Source organism: Hyperoodon ampullatus (assembly GCF_949752795.1).
Source record: "Hyperoodon ampullatus genome assembly, chromosome: 8".
Classification (NCBI taxonomy): Eukaryota; Metazoa; Chordata; class Mammalia; order Artiodactyla; family Ziphiidae; genus Hyperoodon; species Hyperoodon ampullatus.
The window spans coordinates 71,559,211-71,574,784 of record NC_136921.1 but is presented as its reverse complement, the minus strand read 5'-3'; the positions used below and the strand labels follow the sequence as shown (position 1 = coordinate 71,574,784).

The 15,574-nt window shown below is 32.9% G+C and overlaps 1 protein-coding gene across 1 annotated transcript in view; it reads right to left on the bottom strand.

Moving 5' to 3' along the window:
- Positions 1-405: 405 nt before the first annotated feature.
- The window catches only part of KCNJ3 (potassium inwardly rectifying channel subfamily J member 3), a gene marked incomplete at both ends in the record, with an annotated part of 158,453 nt that continues 143,284 nt past the window's right edge, over positions 406-15,574 (bottom strand). Inside the window, one exon of the mRNA XM_079709844.1 lies at positions 406-992. Coding sequence (XP_079565970.1) covers positions 406-992 — 587 coding nt within the window. The remainder of the gene's footprint in view (positions 993-15,574) is intronic.

Below are 15,574 nucleotides of genomic sequence, written 5' to 3'. Positions count from 1 at the left end.
TTTATCACCCTGAAAGCTATCAATTCATGTTTGGCTTAATACGTATGTTAGAAATGTTGTGCAGGGTACTACCCCTTTAAATATATATATATACATTTTCCATAATATACAATATAAATATACCATATATAAATCATGCCATAAAACTAAATGTAAAATTTGCACATTATTGCATGCTTGATGTGATAATACATGCCCGTTAATAAGAACTTCCTTCTGATGTCCTCCCTTTACAAATTTTTCTTTTGCACATTAGCAATACTTGAAAAGGAAGGGTTCTCAAATATGTATATATGACTGGGGGAAAAATGTACCTTTCAGATTCCTTAGAGAGGATTACCTCATCAGCCAAATATTGGACTATTACCAAATCAAACAGTAAATAATGCCTGAAGGGGTGTTTTGTTATGTGAATCTATCAGAGTTCATTTTTCTTAGTTTTGCTGGAAGATTCCTTTCCATCCTGGCTGCTCCTCCGGCCATCTTTTGAAGCTTTGGTGGCAAATCAGCCACCGACTGGCTCATGGGATCAGACAACATTTTGGTGGTTTTAGATACCAGTTTTTCTTCTGAGTTGCCAGGTACTGAACTTATTCGTTGAAGTTTCATGGGCAAATCGCCCAAGCTGTAGGCTTTTTCCGAAGTTGTAGAACTCATTCTCAAGAGTTTTCTGGGAAAGTCTTCTCTTCCAGTAATTTTCTGCAGCTTAGATGGAAGTTTGGTACTAATGTCATCTAGTCCATCTAAGCATTCCACAGAATTATGTCTTTCTTTGCTGTTAGTTATGGCTGGTGCTATTAAAGGGGATGATATAAGAAGCATTTCCTCCTGTTCTTTCACACTGTAAGGTGGCGTGGGGACTTCAAATGTTGCATGGAACTGGGAGTAATCAACTTTAAAGAATCCTTCTTCTAAGGAAATTACAGGGAAAAAACGGTGGCCCCAAAGAACTTCATCTTCAGTGTATGATGTTCGAGCTTGACAAGTCATCCCTGAAAGCAAAAAGGAAGTCCTTGATAAATTACTCATAGTAGAAGCACATGTTAAGGCATTTTGAACTAAGGAATTCATTTTGCTTGTTAACTTAAGAAGAATACTTAACTGCGTATCACTTTCCTCTTCTGTAGAGTAAAATATAAAAAGCAACACCTGTCTTACAGGACTGCTGTGAGCATGAAATAAAATTATACATACAGAAATGTAAAACGAGCCATGTAATGTCTAAAAAATAGTTGGCTTTTATAAATGAAAGCAAAGATAACCATCCCAAGTATTTGTTAAATGAATAAAAGTTGAAAATATTTCTATGTTGTATAATGTAAAGTCATTGTAGAGATTCCCTTCTTCTGGACCTTTAGGGCCAGAATGAACTTTTGTTCAAGTTTCAGAAATCCTTATGCTAAAATCAGTAATCTGGGTCACTGTGATGTTGCAAGTTCTATTCCTGCTATACAAATTTCTGGAACTGGATGCTGGATATAAGATGTGAAATGCTACTATTTATATATTATGTTGCTTGGATATAATTTACCTTATGCTACTCTGATTAACTCAATTCTGTTCTCATTAATCATATGTTAAGACTAAGTTACTCTTAAATCAGTCAACCTCTGAATATTCCTTTGCAAAGACTGGAAATATATGTATAAATTAAAGCCATATATTACATTTCAGTTTTATATTAGTCAAAAGGTACAATTTTCTATAAGTTGCAAAAGTCATTACTGTCCTCTACCTTTATTATCAGACCTCTATTAAAGGCTATTAAAGTGTAAAATAATAGATGAATTTTAAAAATGCATCTTTCCAATAGTTAAGTATAATTTAAACAAGTAATGACAGTCTTTCTACTTTCATTTCTATTCTCCCTTTGTCACTTTATAAATAATTTCTACTGTGTTTAAGCCTGGTATAGTTTGGATAAAGAGATATTCTGTATTTTTTCCTCTGACTAGCAACCACACATGCAATACTTAGAATTAGAAATAAACTGCATAATTCAAAAACCATATTGAAGATAAATTAAATCCTTCACTGACTCCTTCCAAAATCTTACCTTATAATTATTATCAGTTCTATATTACCAGGGAATCAGTTGTTATGACATATATATTGTCTTTTTCCAGACAGCTTTTAAAGAATTTTATGTAGAAAATAAATGCCCATCTCAGGCACTATGTTAGGTGCTCTCTCTCCATATTATTTCTAATCATCAATATCATCTTGATAAAATATTTTTATGTCTATTTTAAAGATAAAGAATATAATGCTCAGAGAGTTTAAATCTCTTGCCCTTCCTGGCACACAGATCTAGGAAGTTGTAGAGAAAAGTTGGTATTATTCTAACTTCTGTTTTTGTTGTTGTTTTTACTTTGCCATGATGTCTCTATTATTTTAGTTGGGAACCTGATTCTAAACAACTTATCAATCTCACGGTCATGGTGGAAATCTGACAGTGTCCCAATACTAGTCTTCATAATCATTATCATATCCGGAGTAGCACCCAGAAATATTTATATGTGAAGATAACAAAATTAGACTAAAAAGTGATTTGTACATTTTATAGACATGCACACAGTAAGTATCATTGTGTATTTTCAAACAGATTTCTAGTTTCTGACACTATTTCATGAGAAAAAATTCTAGAACATCACTTATTTAGAGAAGATAAAAAGTATATTTCCCAATATATTTACTTGGTTTTATTTTGAGATGCTTAAATATTAAGCAAACTACCTGGAATAAAAAAGAAATATTGATGTTTTTATCCATTAGTATATGAAACAATAAAATGAGTAAGTATCCTTTATTGTTTAATTGAAGAAGTGCCCTTTAATTTCTCTCCAAGAGCAATCACTCTCATGAACTCTTTATGTATACTTGCCAGTTCAGGGTATTAATTTATATATATTTATGAAAAACGATCACTATAAATGCATGTATATATTAAGAGCTGAAGTAAATTAAGATTATGAACTTTGTTCAATTATTTCTAACAACAATAGATTACATATTGAAACAAAATTTGATTCCTATCACATTCTTAGCCCATATTTAGTGACTTTTTTCTTTACATTAAGAAAGGACTATGAAATTAAAAATAAAAATTCTGTCCCCATTATTTATCATTATAATGTACTGTGTTGCTGATCTCCAATGCCTACCCTGAGTTGTTTCATATGTAGTTATCAGAAGTCATAGAGAAGATCTAGAGAACCTTAAATGGAGAGAAAAAAACGGGGGAAATAAAATCTTGTAAAATTTTTACTTTGAGGAAACAGGATATTGATAATTAAGGTACTATGACATCTACAATGGAAACAGGTATTTCAAATGTTTGTTCATGTAAAAATACCTGTAAGCATTATTACTAAAATGCCAGTGGATAATTCTGACTGAAAAGGAAGGTAGGGTTTTTATTCTACTACATGAAATTGACTTTAATTCCTTTCATAGCTAACTAATACTGGTGAGGCAACATTTTTATATAATTGAAAAATATATAAATTAGGCTTCCTATTACACTACTAAACAGCTTGTAAAAATCACTTAAAGCTCTCTGAGTCTCAGTTTACTCTTCTACATAGTAAGGATAACAATATCCTCTTATAAAGCTGTTGAGGGTTTGAGATAAGTGAAGTGTACAGAACAGTGTTTGGTATCAGGCAATGCTCCATCATAACTGCTTTTCTTTTTATCATTCTGTGGGTGATCATTTGCATTTCCTGTTTTTCCTGGAAATTAGTGATAATGCATTCATATAAGCAGAGAATTTTGACATATTAGTAATTTGTCCCATAATAGTAATATAGAATATTAAACTTAAAAATTGCTAGGTATCACATAGCAATTTTCTTTTGAAATGGTCAACTAAACATTCAAAATATTTCAAAACTACAGAAGAAGATACATTACTTATCTTCTCAATTTTTAGGGTTTCTCAACTTTTTCCACCTAATTATCTAGAATAGCTGGGAAGACTAAGTATGGAAACTTGCGGTGTATTAAAAAGACCTTGGCAAGGTGAGTGACTACAGTCCACTATAATACTTTGGTAATGAAGAACATTCACCAGCACTTTAACCTTTGTTTGTTCTTCTACTGTTCCTTTTACACTTTCATTAAAAGTAGGTACACAAATAGCAGACATTTCAATTCAACAACATCATCGTTTTAAAATCTGATTTCACCTCAGAATGTTAATGTTCAATCAACATATGGATAATGATATGGAAGCATTATTAATTGGATAACAGGAAAATCTTTATGATGGTCAATCTGCAGTTTAGACAATGTGCTAAAATAAGATGTAATTGAGAAACTACTTCTTTTTACAAGTTATCCCAAGAAAGTAACACCCAAAATGGTGTTGAAAATATAGAATACAGATTTCAATTGAGAAGATTTAAAGTAAATATAATAGTTTTCTAAGAACATGAATATATCACAGTATTCTTCCTTCTAGAATGCTTTATCTTATGATACTACTTACTCTAAGCCAAATTATTAAAAAATAATCCATGCTTAGATTCATAATTACAAATGCCATTTGAATCAAAATATATGCAGGTAAAAAGATACTATATGATTGCACCTCTTAACTGGCAATGCGACTGTTTGCATGTTTTAACCAGATTCCAGGCTTGAACAAATGTGATGAAAATCAACACGAGCTCATCTCTGTGGAAACTGGCAAAGCAACAGATGCTGCTTTAACTGGAAATAGCTGGGACTTTTGAATCCTTAGATGAAAAACATTTTGTGAAAAAATGACTTATCCTGTGCCTTGATTCATGGACAAAGAAACTATATGTTGTTGTTTAATTTATTCCAAAGTAGTGTTTCAATTTAAAATGATAGAGGCAATGTAGTCTAATCTCTTTATTTTTGACTTTTCTCTTTCCTGATTCTGCCTTTACATCATTAAGTTCATCTCCCTAACTAAATTGAACGTTCATTCAAATAAGAAGTCTGAAAGCTTTTTGAGTGAAAATGGCAAACTGAGTTGTTATTTTGACAAGTCCTTAATTAAACTTTCAGAATACCTCTAACTCAGTTGTTTTCTATTGTTTCTTCTGAACAGAGATGGTGCATATGTCACCTACATGAGAGGAGTACAAGACGGTTAAATGCAGTATAACCACAGGCCAGGGGGAATGTCTGGATGCTGTGACACAGAAAATACCAAGCAATCAATAACTTCTGCACAGCAGAGGCTTTATCTAAAGCTTACTCAGTATGGAAGTTGTTGAGGGGGTGGGGGGGTTGGAAGTTCTCCAATAACATGGTGGCTGTAGCTTCGCTTTATCATGTGTGCACTAAACAAAAAGGAAAATAAAAGCAAATCTCCTTCAAACGAGCCATGTCATAATAATAATAATAGGTAACATCGCTATAGGGTTTACTATGTGCCAACTGTCTTTCTAAGCACTTTTTGGAATCTTCACAACCGTTTGAGGAAGACATGTGAACCCCAGCTCCACTACTAATTAATACATGATCTTTAAAAAAACTACCAAATCTCTTAATCTTCAATTTCATCATCTGTAAAATTAAGGCTCCCCTACTGATTTCACCTGAATATTCTGAGAATTAAGTGAAATTATTTAATATATATATATATATAATTAAGTTATATATGTAACTTACATATGTAATTTATATATATATACATATATATACACATTGCTTGTACAATAAAAATTGGTCATTTTCATCCATAATCCCTAAATACAGGCTACATAACTCTACAAATTTCATTTATACACATACGTACACACAACTGAAATATTTAACCAAGTAATAATATCTTAAAACTGTCCCCTTTGTCTATTTTTTTCTTTAAATTGGCAGTGGTTTTTATAACTGAATTGACTAATAGCTTAACATGCATAGCATGTGCTATATTACAAAGTAATTTCCTAGTCCACCCTATGCACTGCTCTGAGGATTACTGAATAAGATCTGTAGCTGTGTCTTCCCTAAAGCACTTCCAAAGTTTCACCCATCCCCCTAGATGTAATAACTATATGGCTCACTTGGCATTCTCTGCATGCTCTCTATTGTGTTGCACTGAGCTGAGCCCAAATTTAAACTATAAACTTTCTGAGGAAGCACATGATGTTTGGGACTTTTTTATCTAGTTTACAAAATACAAAGACTCCATGTACACTGCTGTTCAATAATACTAACGTCATGGCGTCAGGCTCTTCTGGGATATTGGTTGAAAAGCTAACTAAGAATACATAAGTGGCTACCAGAAACTGCAGTTTTCAAAGAAATGGAATCTCTTTACTTTTAAAGTTCAACGTATTTTGCTCAGACAGACTTTTAGTGAGGAGTAGAAGTTTCTGGCATACATTCAACTCAATATTATCCTCTATTATTTACAAGCATTTGGTCTTACAATGTGTTCTCAGACATTAGTTTGCCATTATTCCCTAAGCTAGGTCAAAGAAATTTAAAAAATAAAAATAAAAACAAGAAGAAAAGCCAATTATATTTGTTAGAAAATAAAGTGTCAATAAGAAATTTAGCAATAAATGTTTCAAATGTACTACTTTAGGTTTCTAAGTTCCCAGAAGAACAAAAGAAAAGAAAATAGACTTTTAACCATGACCAACAGAACAAAATGTTAGATTCCCAGAAAGGAATATAAGTGCAGGTGCTAAGGGTCAATGGGAGATGGACAATATGACAGGGAATTCATTATCATACTGCTGAAAATATATTTAAGAGAATCAAGGTAATATTAAGCAAAAGAACATGGGTTTTGAATATAAATGAGATTGTTGCTGTTTTAACCATACATTATTAATAAGACCTTAGGCATATTATTTCAATGATCTGAACTTTGTTTACTAAAAAATATCAATAGCAATAAGGGATAATAACATAGTTATAAGGCTATCATGATTATAAATAATACCTACTTAATGGGTCTACCATATATCTAAAATAATAAAGGTTCAATAAGTGGTAGCTATTATCAATTATTATTATTATTGGGGTTTCAGCTAGTTAGAAGGTCATTTTAGATATATTTCAATTCTTTAGTGATCATTTTCTTTCTTAGAATCAACTCAAGGCAAATGAAATAATTTTCATCTTGTTAGTTTCTATTAACTTGATATAGACCATGTTGTCTATATTTATCTGGAGTATGAGGAAAGGCCTATATTACACACATAATGAACTGAGTCAAGTCTCACACTGTCAACCTGGCCTGCCCTGCACAAGTGTGACTAACTTTACAGTAGCAACTATTTCCCTCAAAATACAATTAACTTCTCTACTTTGTTGAAAAGGCACTATCTTCAGCTCTCCACTCTCACTTCATACAGAAGCATTGCAGAATTTACCCAGTACACTTTCAAATGATTATAACTCCCTTACCCTAACTGTAGAAGTGTTCCATTCTTGCTCATCTTTTCCTCTCTTCCTTCATGGTACCTATTAAAAAATACTTTCTTGAATTGACAATTACAGAAACAAAACAAAGCTACCGAAATCCATTGATGCTATTGTTTTCTCCTGTTAAGATATGATTTTTAGCTTCCAAAGCATCTTAAAGGCATAGGTATAATGTAACCTAATTACTGTTGGGAAATATCCTATATTATGAGACTGACATCATAAAAGGTATTTTTCAAAGGGAAAATGTAATAAATTTCTAGCTTAAAAGAAAACAGAACATCTTTCAGATAACGCTGGAATTTAATCATTTTGGTGAACATTATCCCTAGTCATTGGGAAGAAAAATTTTTGATATATTATCTGAAGCAATACCACTTGTCAACTTTTAAAAAATATTGCACACAAATTACAGCAATTAAATGCTTAGATTAATCCATTTTAAAAGATATTCTTGGGCTTCCCTGGTGGCACAGTGGTTGAGAGTCCACCTGCCGATGCAGGGGACACGGGTCCGTGCCCCGGTCCGGGAAGATCCCACATGCCGCGGAGCGGCTGGGCCCATGAGCCATGGCCGCTGAGCCTGTGCGTCCGGAGCCTGTGCTCTGCAATGGGAGAGGCCACAGCAGTGAGAGGCCCGCGTACAGCAAAAAAAAAAAAAAAAAAAAAAAAAAAAAAGATATTCTTAAAACTTTGCTTTAAAATGTCATTCAGAACCATTTTCTATAATGTATGGGACTGAATTGTTTGTGTTCCCTTAAACTTCATAGGTTGAATTTTTACCCTAATCCCTAATGTGATGATATTAGGCGGTGGGGCTCAGTAACTTTTGAATATGTGATATTTAAACTAAATAAATAAAATTTAATCAAGCAATAAAAAACAAACCCCACAGTTACTAGCATGTCTTCCTAGTTCCTTCAAAACCTAGCTCTAAGTTACCACTATAGTTTTAGCTCTTTAGAAACCTTAACAACAATAACTACAACACATAGTAAAATATATATGCCAGATCCTAAGTGTTTTCTATATGTATTATTGTATAATTCTCCCCACCACTCTATGAAGTGTGTACTATTCTTTTTTCATATGACAGACAACGATACTGAGGTATCAGGAGGGGGAAGTAGCTTCTCCAATGTCACATGACAAAGGATGGTAAATCCAGAGCCAGTTTTTTTAACCGCTATGCTATTCTGCTCCAATTTTCTTAAATGGATGACTTTCCTATTAGTAAGTACTGTTTTCCATATATATTACTTGGTTTATGCTATTTCAACTGCTTAAAATGTCCTCTTCCATCTCTCTACCTGTTGACATAATTCCTCATATTCAAAGCTCAGATCAAGTGTCTTAATTCTATGAAGTTTTTCCCGATTTTTCTATTTTAATTTATTGTCTTTTAAATGTGTCTTATTGTCATGCACGTAAGCTCAGGCACACACATCAATATTCCCTGACCACTAGGTGGTGTAAATATCTCAATGACATACATAATTGACTTCAATCAGTGATAATACTTAACATTTATTAACATGTTAAACATCTCCTTTCTGCCAGGCACTTTTCTAGGTGCTGAATTACCAGGTGCTATGGCAATGGACTGAAGGATCAACCAAACCTCTCGACCTCCATGTTTAAACCTAGTCTTGAAAAATGAGTAGTAGTTTACCACATAGTCCACATCCACCATGTGAGAAAAACACATTCTGTGGTGGGGAAAGACTTGTGCACACATCCGGTTGTGTAAGGGCACAGCCAGTTGTACTTGAATTTAGGATACAGTTCCTGTTTGTTCATTCATTATGGTTACAGACAAATATCACATTAGAATAAGCTTCTTAGGAGAAATCTTATCCACCTTGGCATCACTAGTATCCAACATTGTGCCAGGTATTAGATGCTCAATGCTTTCTTGGGGAGAGACAGTAGAAGGAATGGAGGAAGAGGAAAAATGGGAAGGTTAAAATGGAAGTGCAGGAAAAGTCAACTTTTTGAATGAATCAGAGCTCCCATACCCATTAGTAATTTATTCACCACCAGTAGAGATTGTCACCAACAAAAAAAGAAGGGATATAATTATTAATGAAATAGATATATGTAATATGTCAATCTTGATTATTTTCTTTGTTTTTAAGGTGATGATCTATTAATTAGTTCAACACATGAACTCAAAAATTGACTTTGAAACATCTACACTAAGAACTTCTTATTTTGATTAGTAAAGTAGGGAGGGAAGAATATTAAAATATATAATCACTATATAGAATATGAATGATTCTTGCACAAAGAAGCAGGACACGCTTGTTAATAATAAATCACACTCAGTGATAACCAGTTTGTTATCCACTGAAACCACTGTTTTCTCCTTACACTTTTTGTGAAATTATACACTGACAGATGTACAACCAGATATATCTACTAGAAGTTAGATTTATCTGCATTTAATGATTAAACCATATGATAATTAAATTACTTGAATATTTTGATACACTTGAATACCTGACCTCTAGTTAAATCTAAAGTTTTGAGAAAACTATCCCTTATGCAACTATAACTGATCACCTTAGAAAATGGAGAAATCCATTTTTACCTGACAATTGAAAACTTATTTTCCCCTTAATTCATGAGACTGACTTTTTATATAGGTTGCTATATCTTTTTCAATCACAAACTATATCTATTTTTTTAACATCTTCTTTGGCAGAAATTCAAATACATTTTGTCTGCTTGCAGGCTTAGAACAGAGCCTGAATAAATATTTGCAATTTAGCAGTTGTTCTGGTTCTATGCTTTGCAGTAAAAGGTCAGAGAATTTTGCTTGTAATTTTGCTGTTACATTATTTCCAAAGACTAAATGAAAAATAAAGTCCCTATAATTTTATGGGAACTATTACTGAGTGGCTTTTATTTTAGGTATGAAAAATGCCACATCACAGTAATATTCACAAAATATATGATATTTTAGCAGATGTATTTTAAAGGAAAATGATTGGTTTGAACATGTATGTACAAGTCTTCTGAAAGAATTAATTTTTCTGCCATGACATAAACAGGTATTTCAAAGTCAAAATATTAAAAGTTTCAAAACAATGAGATATCACCTCGCACAGGTCAGAATGGTCATCATCACAAAATCTACAAACAATAAATGCTGGAGAGGGTGTGGAGAAAAGGAAACCCCCTTGCACTGTTGTTGGGAATGTAAATTGGTACAGCCATTATGGAGAAGAGTATGGAGGTTCCTTAAAAACTAAAAATAGAACTATCATATGACCCAGCAATCCCACTCCTAGGCATATATCTGGAGAAAACCATAATTCAAAAAGATTAATGGACCCCAGTGCTGTTCACTGCAGCACTGTTTACAACAGCTAGGACATGGAAGCAACCTAAATGTCCATCGACAGAGGAATGGATAAAGAAGATGTGGTACATATATACAATGACATATTACTCAGCCATAGAAAGGAACAAAATAGTTTCTCATTTGCGAGACATGGATGGACCTAGAGACTGTCATACGGCATGAAGTAAGTCAGAAAGAGAAAAATAAATATCGTATATTATCACTTATAAGTGGAATCTAGAAAAATGATACAGACGAACTTACTGGCAAAGCAGAAATAGAGTCACAGTTGTAGAGAACAAACATATGGATACCAGTGGGGGAAGTAGCAGGGGAGGATGAATTGGGAGATTAGGATTGACATATATATACTACTATGTATAAAATAGATAACTAATGAGAACCTACTGTTTAGCACAGGGAACTCTACTCAGTGATCTGTTGTGACCTAAATGGGAAGGAAATCTAAAAAAGAGTGGATATATGTATACATATAACTGATTCACTTTACTGTATGATAGAAACTAACACAACATTGTAAAGCAACTATACTCCAATAAAAATGAAAACAAACAAAAAATGTTTCCCTAAACTACATAGTTTCTGTTCTCCTTGGATAGTACTTTAAATTATTTGAATGAAACAAAATAAAATCACTTAAGGTAAAAGTCAAAGATATAAAAACGTTGAGGAAAATAGCATATGAGATGCAAATAGTAACTTCCTTAAAATTGACATTTCAGAAAGGAAGTGATAACAAAACTCTGTAAGTTTATGCTAACATATAGTTCAACTCCTAAGACAGCCTAGATTTTTTTCCCCAGGTTTTAAGTAAAAAATGATCTGTCTACAGCATTCTGTTAAGGTATCCAAGATGTGGAGGCAAAATTCTCAACTGGCCTGGTGACTTTGTGGGGAAATTTTATCGTATATATGTTTGCAGAAAGTTTTGACATTTATGAATGGAATTATTTATATCATATAAAAGATGCTAAGATATATACTACATAAAACTGTCTTATATTCAAAGGCTTATTAATATTACAAGGGTCTAAATTAGGATGTAATAACCAAGGTCTAAATAAGGAAGGGAAAGAGAAAGGAGAGAAGGCAAGTGAATTAATCCACTTGGAATATTAAGACTCAAGCTCTCTGGCCAGAGGCCCACTTAGGAATCATAAGATAGAATTAATAATTGGCAAAGAAGAGGTTCATCTTGTGACCGTACATACCCACAGGTATCAATTTTTGTATCAGTCATAATTAGAAACTACTTTCTTATATATTCTACCTATTTTAATAGACTTGCAGCTACTGATGTTCATCCTTAGATACATCACTTTTTGAACAACAAAAACAAGGATTAGAAAATAATGTCATGCAGTTATTTTATTTCAAGTAATATTTTATTCTTCCTGATAAACATTCTCGAAGTTAAACAAGGTTATATTTCATTCGATTGACCTGAAAAATACATGAAATGTGTATGATATTGACATAAAGGTATCCAAAATTATTCTAAGACTTTTATTCACTAATTTATGTCTTTATCTAACAAAACTTCCATAGGAAAAATGATATAAATTTGTCTGCATTTAGGGGATGAGTCAAGAATAATAGAAATCTTTTAAACAAAATCAAAAGGAAGAATATTGGAGCTATTGATTTTAAAAAATGGGAAAGGAAGCTGATTGGTGGGATGAGGTGTGGGCAGTAAATTTTGTTTCAGACATGTTATTATGATGTAATGTAGTCTATAACAATATCCTCTAAAATTTATGTACATATATTCTAGAGTCTAGGCTAAAATATTTAAATGAATTATTTTATTTTCAAAATCCCTGTGAAGCAGTTACTATCTCATTTTCAGCTAATAAACCTATACCTAAAAAAAGGGGGGGTGGCAAAAGATCTGAATAAACACTTCATCAAAGAAGATATACAGATGGCAATTAATCATATGAAAAGATACTCCACATTGTATGCTGTTAGGGAACTGAAAAGTAAAATAACAAAGAGATACCACTACACACCTATTAGAATGGCCAAAATCTGGAACACTGACAACAGCAAATGCTGGTGAGGATGTGGAGCAACCGGAAGTCTCAGTCACTGCTGATGGCAATGCAAATGGTACAGCCACTTTGGAAGTCAGTTTGGTAGCTTCTTACAAAACTAAACACACTCTTACCATATGATCCAGCAATCGGGTTATTTGGTATTTACCCAAATTAGTTGAAAATTTATGTCCACAAAAAATCTGCACACAAATGCTTATAGCAACCTTATTCATAATTGCCAAGGCTTGGAAGCAACCTAAATGTCCTTCAGTAGGTAAATGGATAAACAAACTGGTGTGTATCTACACAAAGGAATACTATTCAGTGATAAAATAAATGAACTATCAAGCCACAAAAAGACATGGAATAACCTTAAATGCATATTACTAAGTGAAAATAAGCAAATCTGAAAAGGCTACATACTGTATGATTCCAACTATATGACATTATGGAAAAGGTAATGATGGAGAGAGTGAAAAGATTAATCAATACAGCGTTTTGGGATGAACAGCTGATACACCAGGGATTTTTAGGGCAGTAAAACTATTCTGTATGATGTCTTTATATACTTGTCAAAACTTAGAATGCACAACACAAAAGGTGAACCCTAATGTAAACTATGGACGTAGACTGACAAGGATGTGTCAATGTCAGTAAATTGACTGTAAGTGATGAAGCCAGATTACTTCTGTTTTAGGAATTAACTTTTTCACACCTCAGGAGCCCTTATCTATGCTTATATGTTACATTTCAACCATTTCAGTATGCCTTAAAGATGAACCTAGGTACCATGATGCATATGGTGGGAAAAAAAAAAAAACTATTGACAGAGATGTACTACCAAGTCTGTTTTCTTTAACAATTTCTAAATTTTGATTATTAGAATCCATAAAGTGGTCTTAAACACTTAAAAAATGTTTAAAACATTACTTTTAAGGGTGGAATGAAAAATCACATAATTAAACACCCTATTTTGTTGTCCTTAAATTTGTATATTCTAAACACCCTGCTCACCACATTAGGCAATACCTAGCCTATTCACATAAGTGTAACGGGGCACATCTCTCTTACTGCGCCTGTATTTTATCTCCACAAAATGAATGGATGCAAGAAATAGGTATGTCTTCTATGTAGCCTAAGCTAATTTTCAAAACCTAAGTTTAATGTCAAAGTTTCCTCAAAGATATAGTTATGTAATCATTCTTTAAAAAATATATAAACAAAATTTCCCCTCTGTAATTTTAAACCATCATTATTGCTTATACCATCTACAGGGGCTCCATTCCCTCTGATACTGACAGCTCCTAGTTATTTTAGGCTGTTCTCATGCTCTTTTTAATCTACTTCTTCCCTTAATCAATACATACTCTTTTCTTAATCTTCCTTCAGACATGAATTCTTTAAGTGCATATAATATCTAATAAACAGTGGAAGAAGTAGAGTTTATTATAAAGTATTTATCATATACATTCTAAGTCTAGGACTGTTATGAAAATATTCTAGGATCTTAATGAAGAAATGTTCCTATCACCATAAGAGAGAGAAAAATGTACATAGACTATTTTTCAAGAGAAACAGAAAGTAAACATTCAAAACCTCAATCTGCCAGAGGTGGATTTAAGATGATACTTATGAAGCTTAAGCATCAAGGACTTTCACTAGCACATGTCCTTTTCACTTTCATATACTTGGTTTCATAACTTTGTATTCTTTTTTCTTTAAAAAGACCCCCCCAAATTATGCAAGCATCCATCCCTGCCTAGATTTGCACCCACAAAGTGCTATAACATGAAATCAAAGCAAGGCTCAGTGACGTAGACTGCATGCATAATTAAAAAGATTTGCCATTACTTTGGTGCAATTGTTTTATAATTTATCTGTTCTTAATATTTATTAACTTTGGAAGGAAATTACACATGCATACCTTTTATAGGCATTCCCTACTTCACCTCGAGTACACATCTTATCTGTACAAATTGCCCACTGAACACTGTTCTTCATCTGACATCATGTTTCCCCAACACAAAGCTAGTGCAGAAAACAGCCTTCCACAGCTCCTGGCAATTAGCCTGAGGTCTCTTCCTCACAATTTCCATTCTTTGATTTCATGGAGAACTCAATAGATGTTTGTTATTAGTACTACTATTATTATCAAGATTTTAATATTAATTTTCAAGAACCAAGATCTTATTATACAAAACTATTTTTAAGGTGAAAGGCTAAACTCTTTCATTTCCTTGGAATGCTGAAAAACCTCTATCTGATAAGAAGTATCTGGTGTTTTATATTGAGGGAAATTTGTACATATCACCTGAAAAAAAATGCGTTGCTCCACTCAGTGGGGGGTAATTGATGTGTATTATCAGAGGCTGTGACACTGTCTGACAGCGTTTTGTAGAAATCACCTTGACTGCTCCATGGAGAAAATATCTGATCAGGGCAAGGCTAAAACAAGTAGACCAGTTGGGAAGCTGTGTTAAAAGACAATGGCTGTGGAGATAGATTGAAAAGGTATTTACGAGGCAAATTTAACAAGACTTGAAAACTGATTGGATTTAGAAGATGAGAAAGACTGGAGACCAAGAATTTCATATTGTTAGAATGACAAAGATGGAAGGACATACCATGAAATTTTACTTGTACTTCTCATAGGAAATCGAAGATAAAAATAGTAAATTAAATCATACCCTTTTATTTTCTGAACTTTCTGATTAAATTTGTCTGACAGTTTTGTGCCATCATGCCTGCCAAC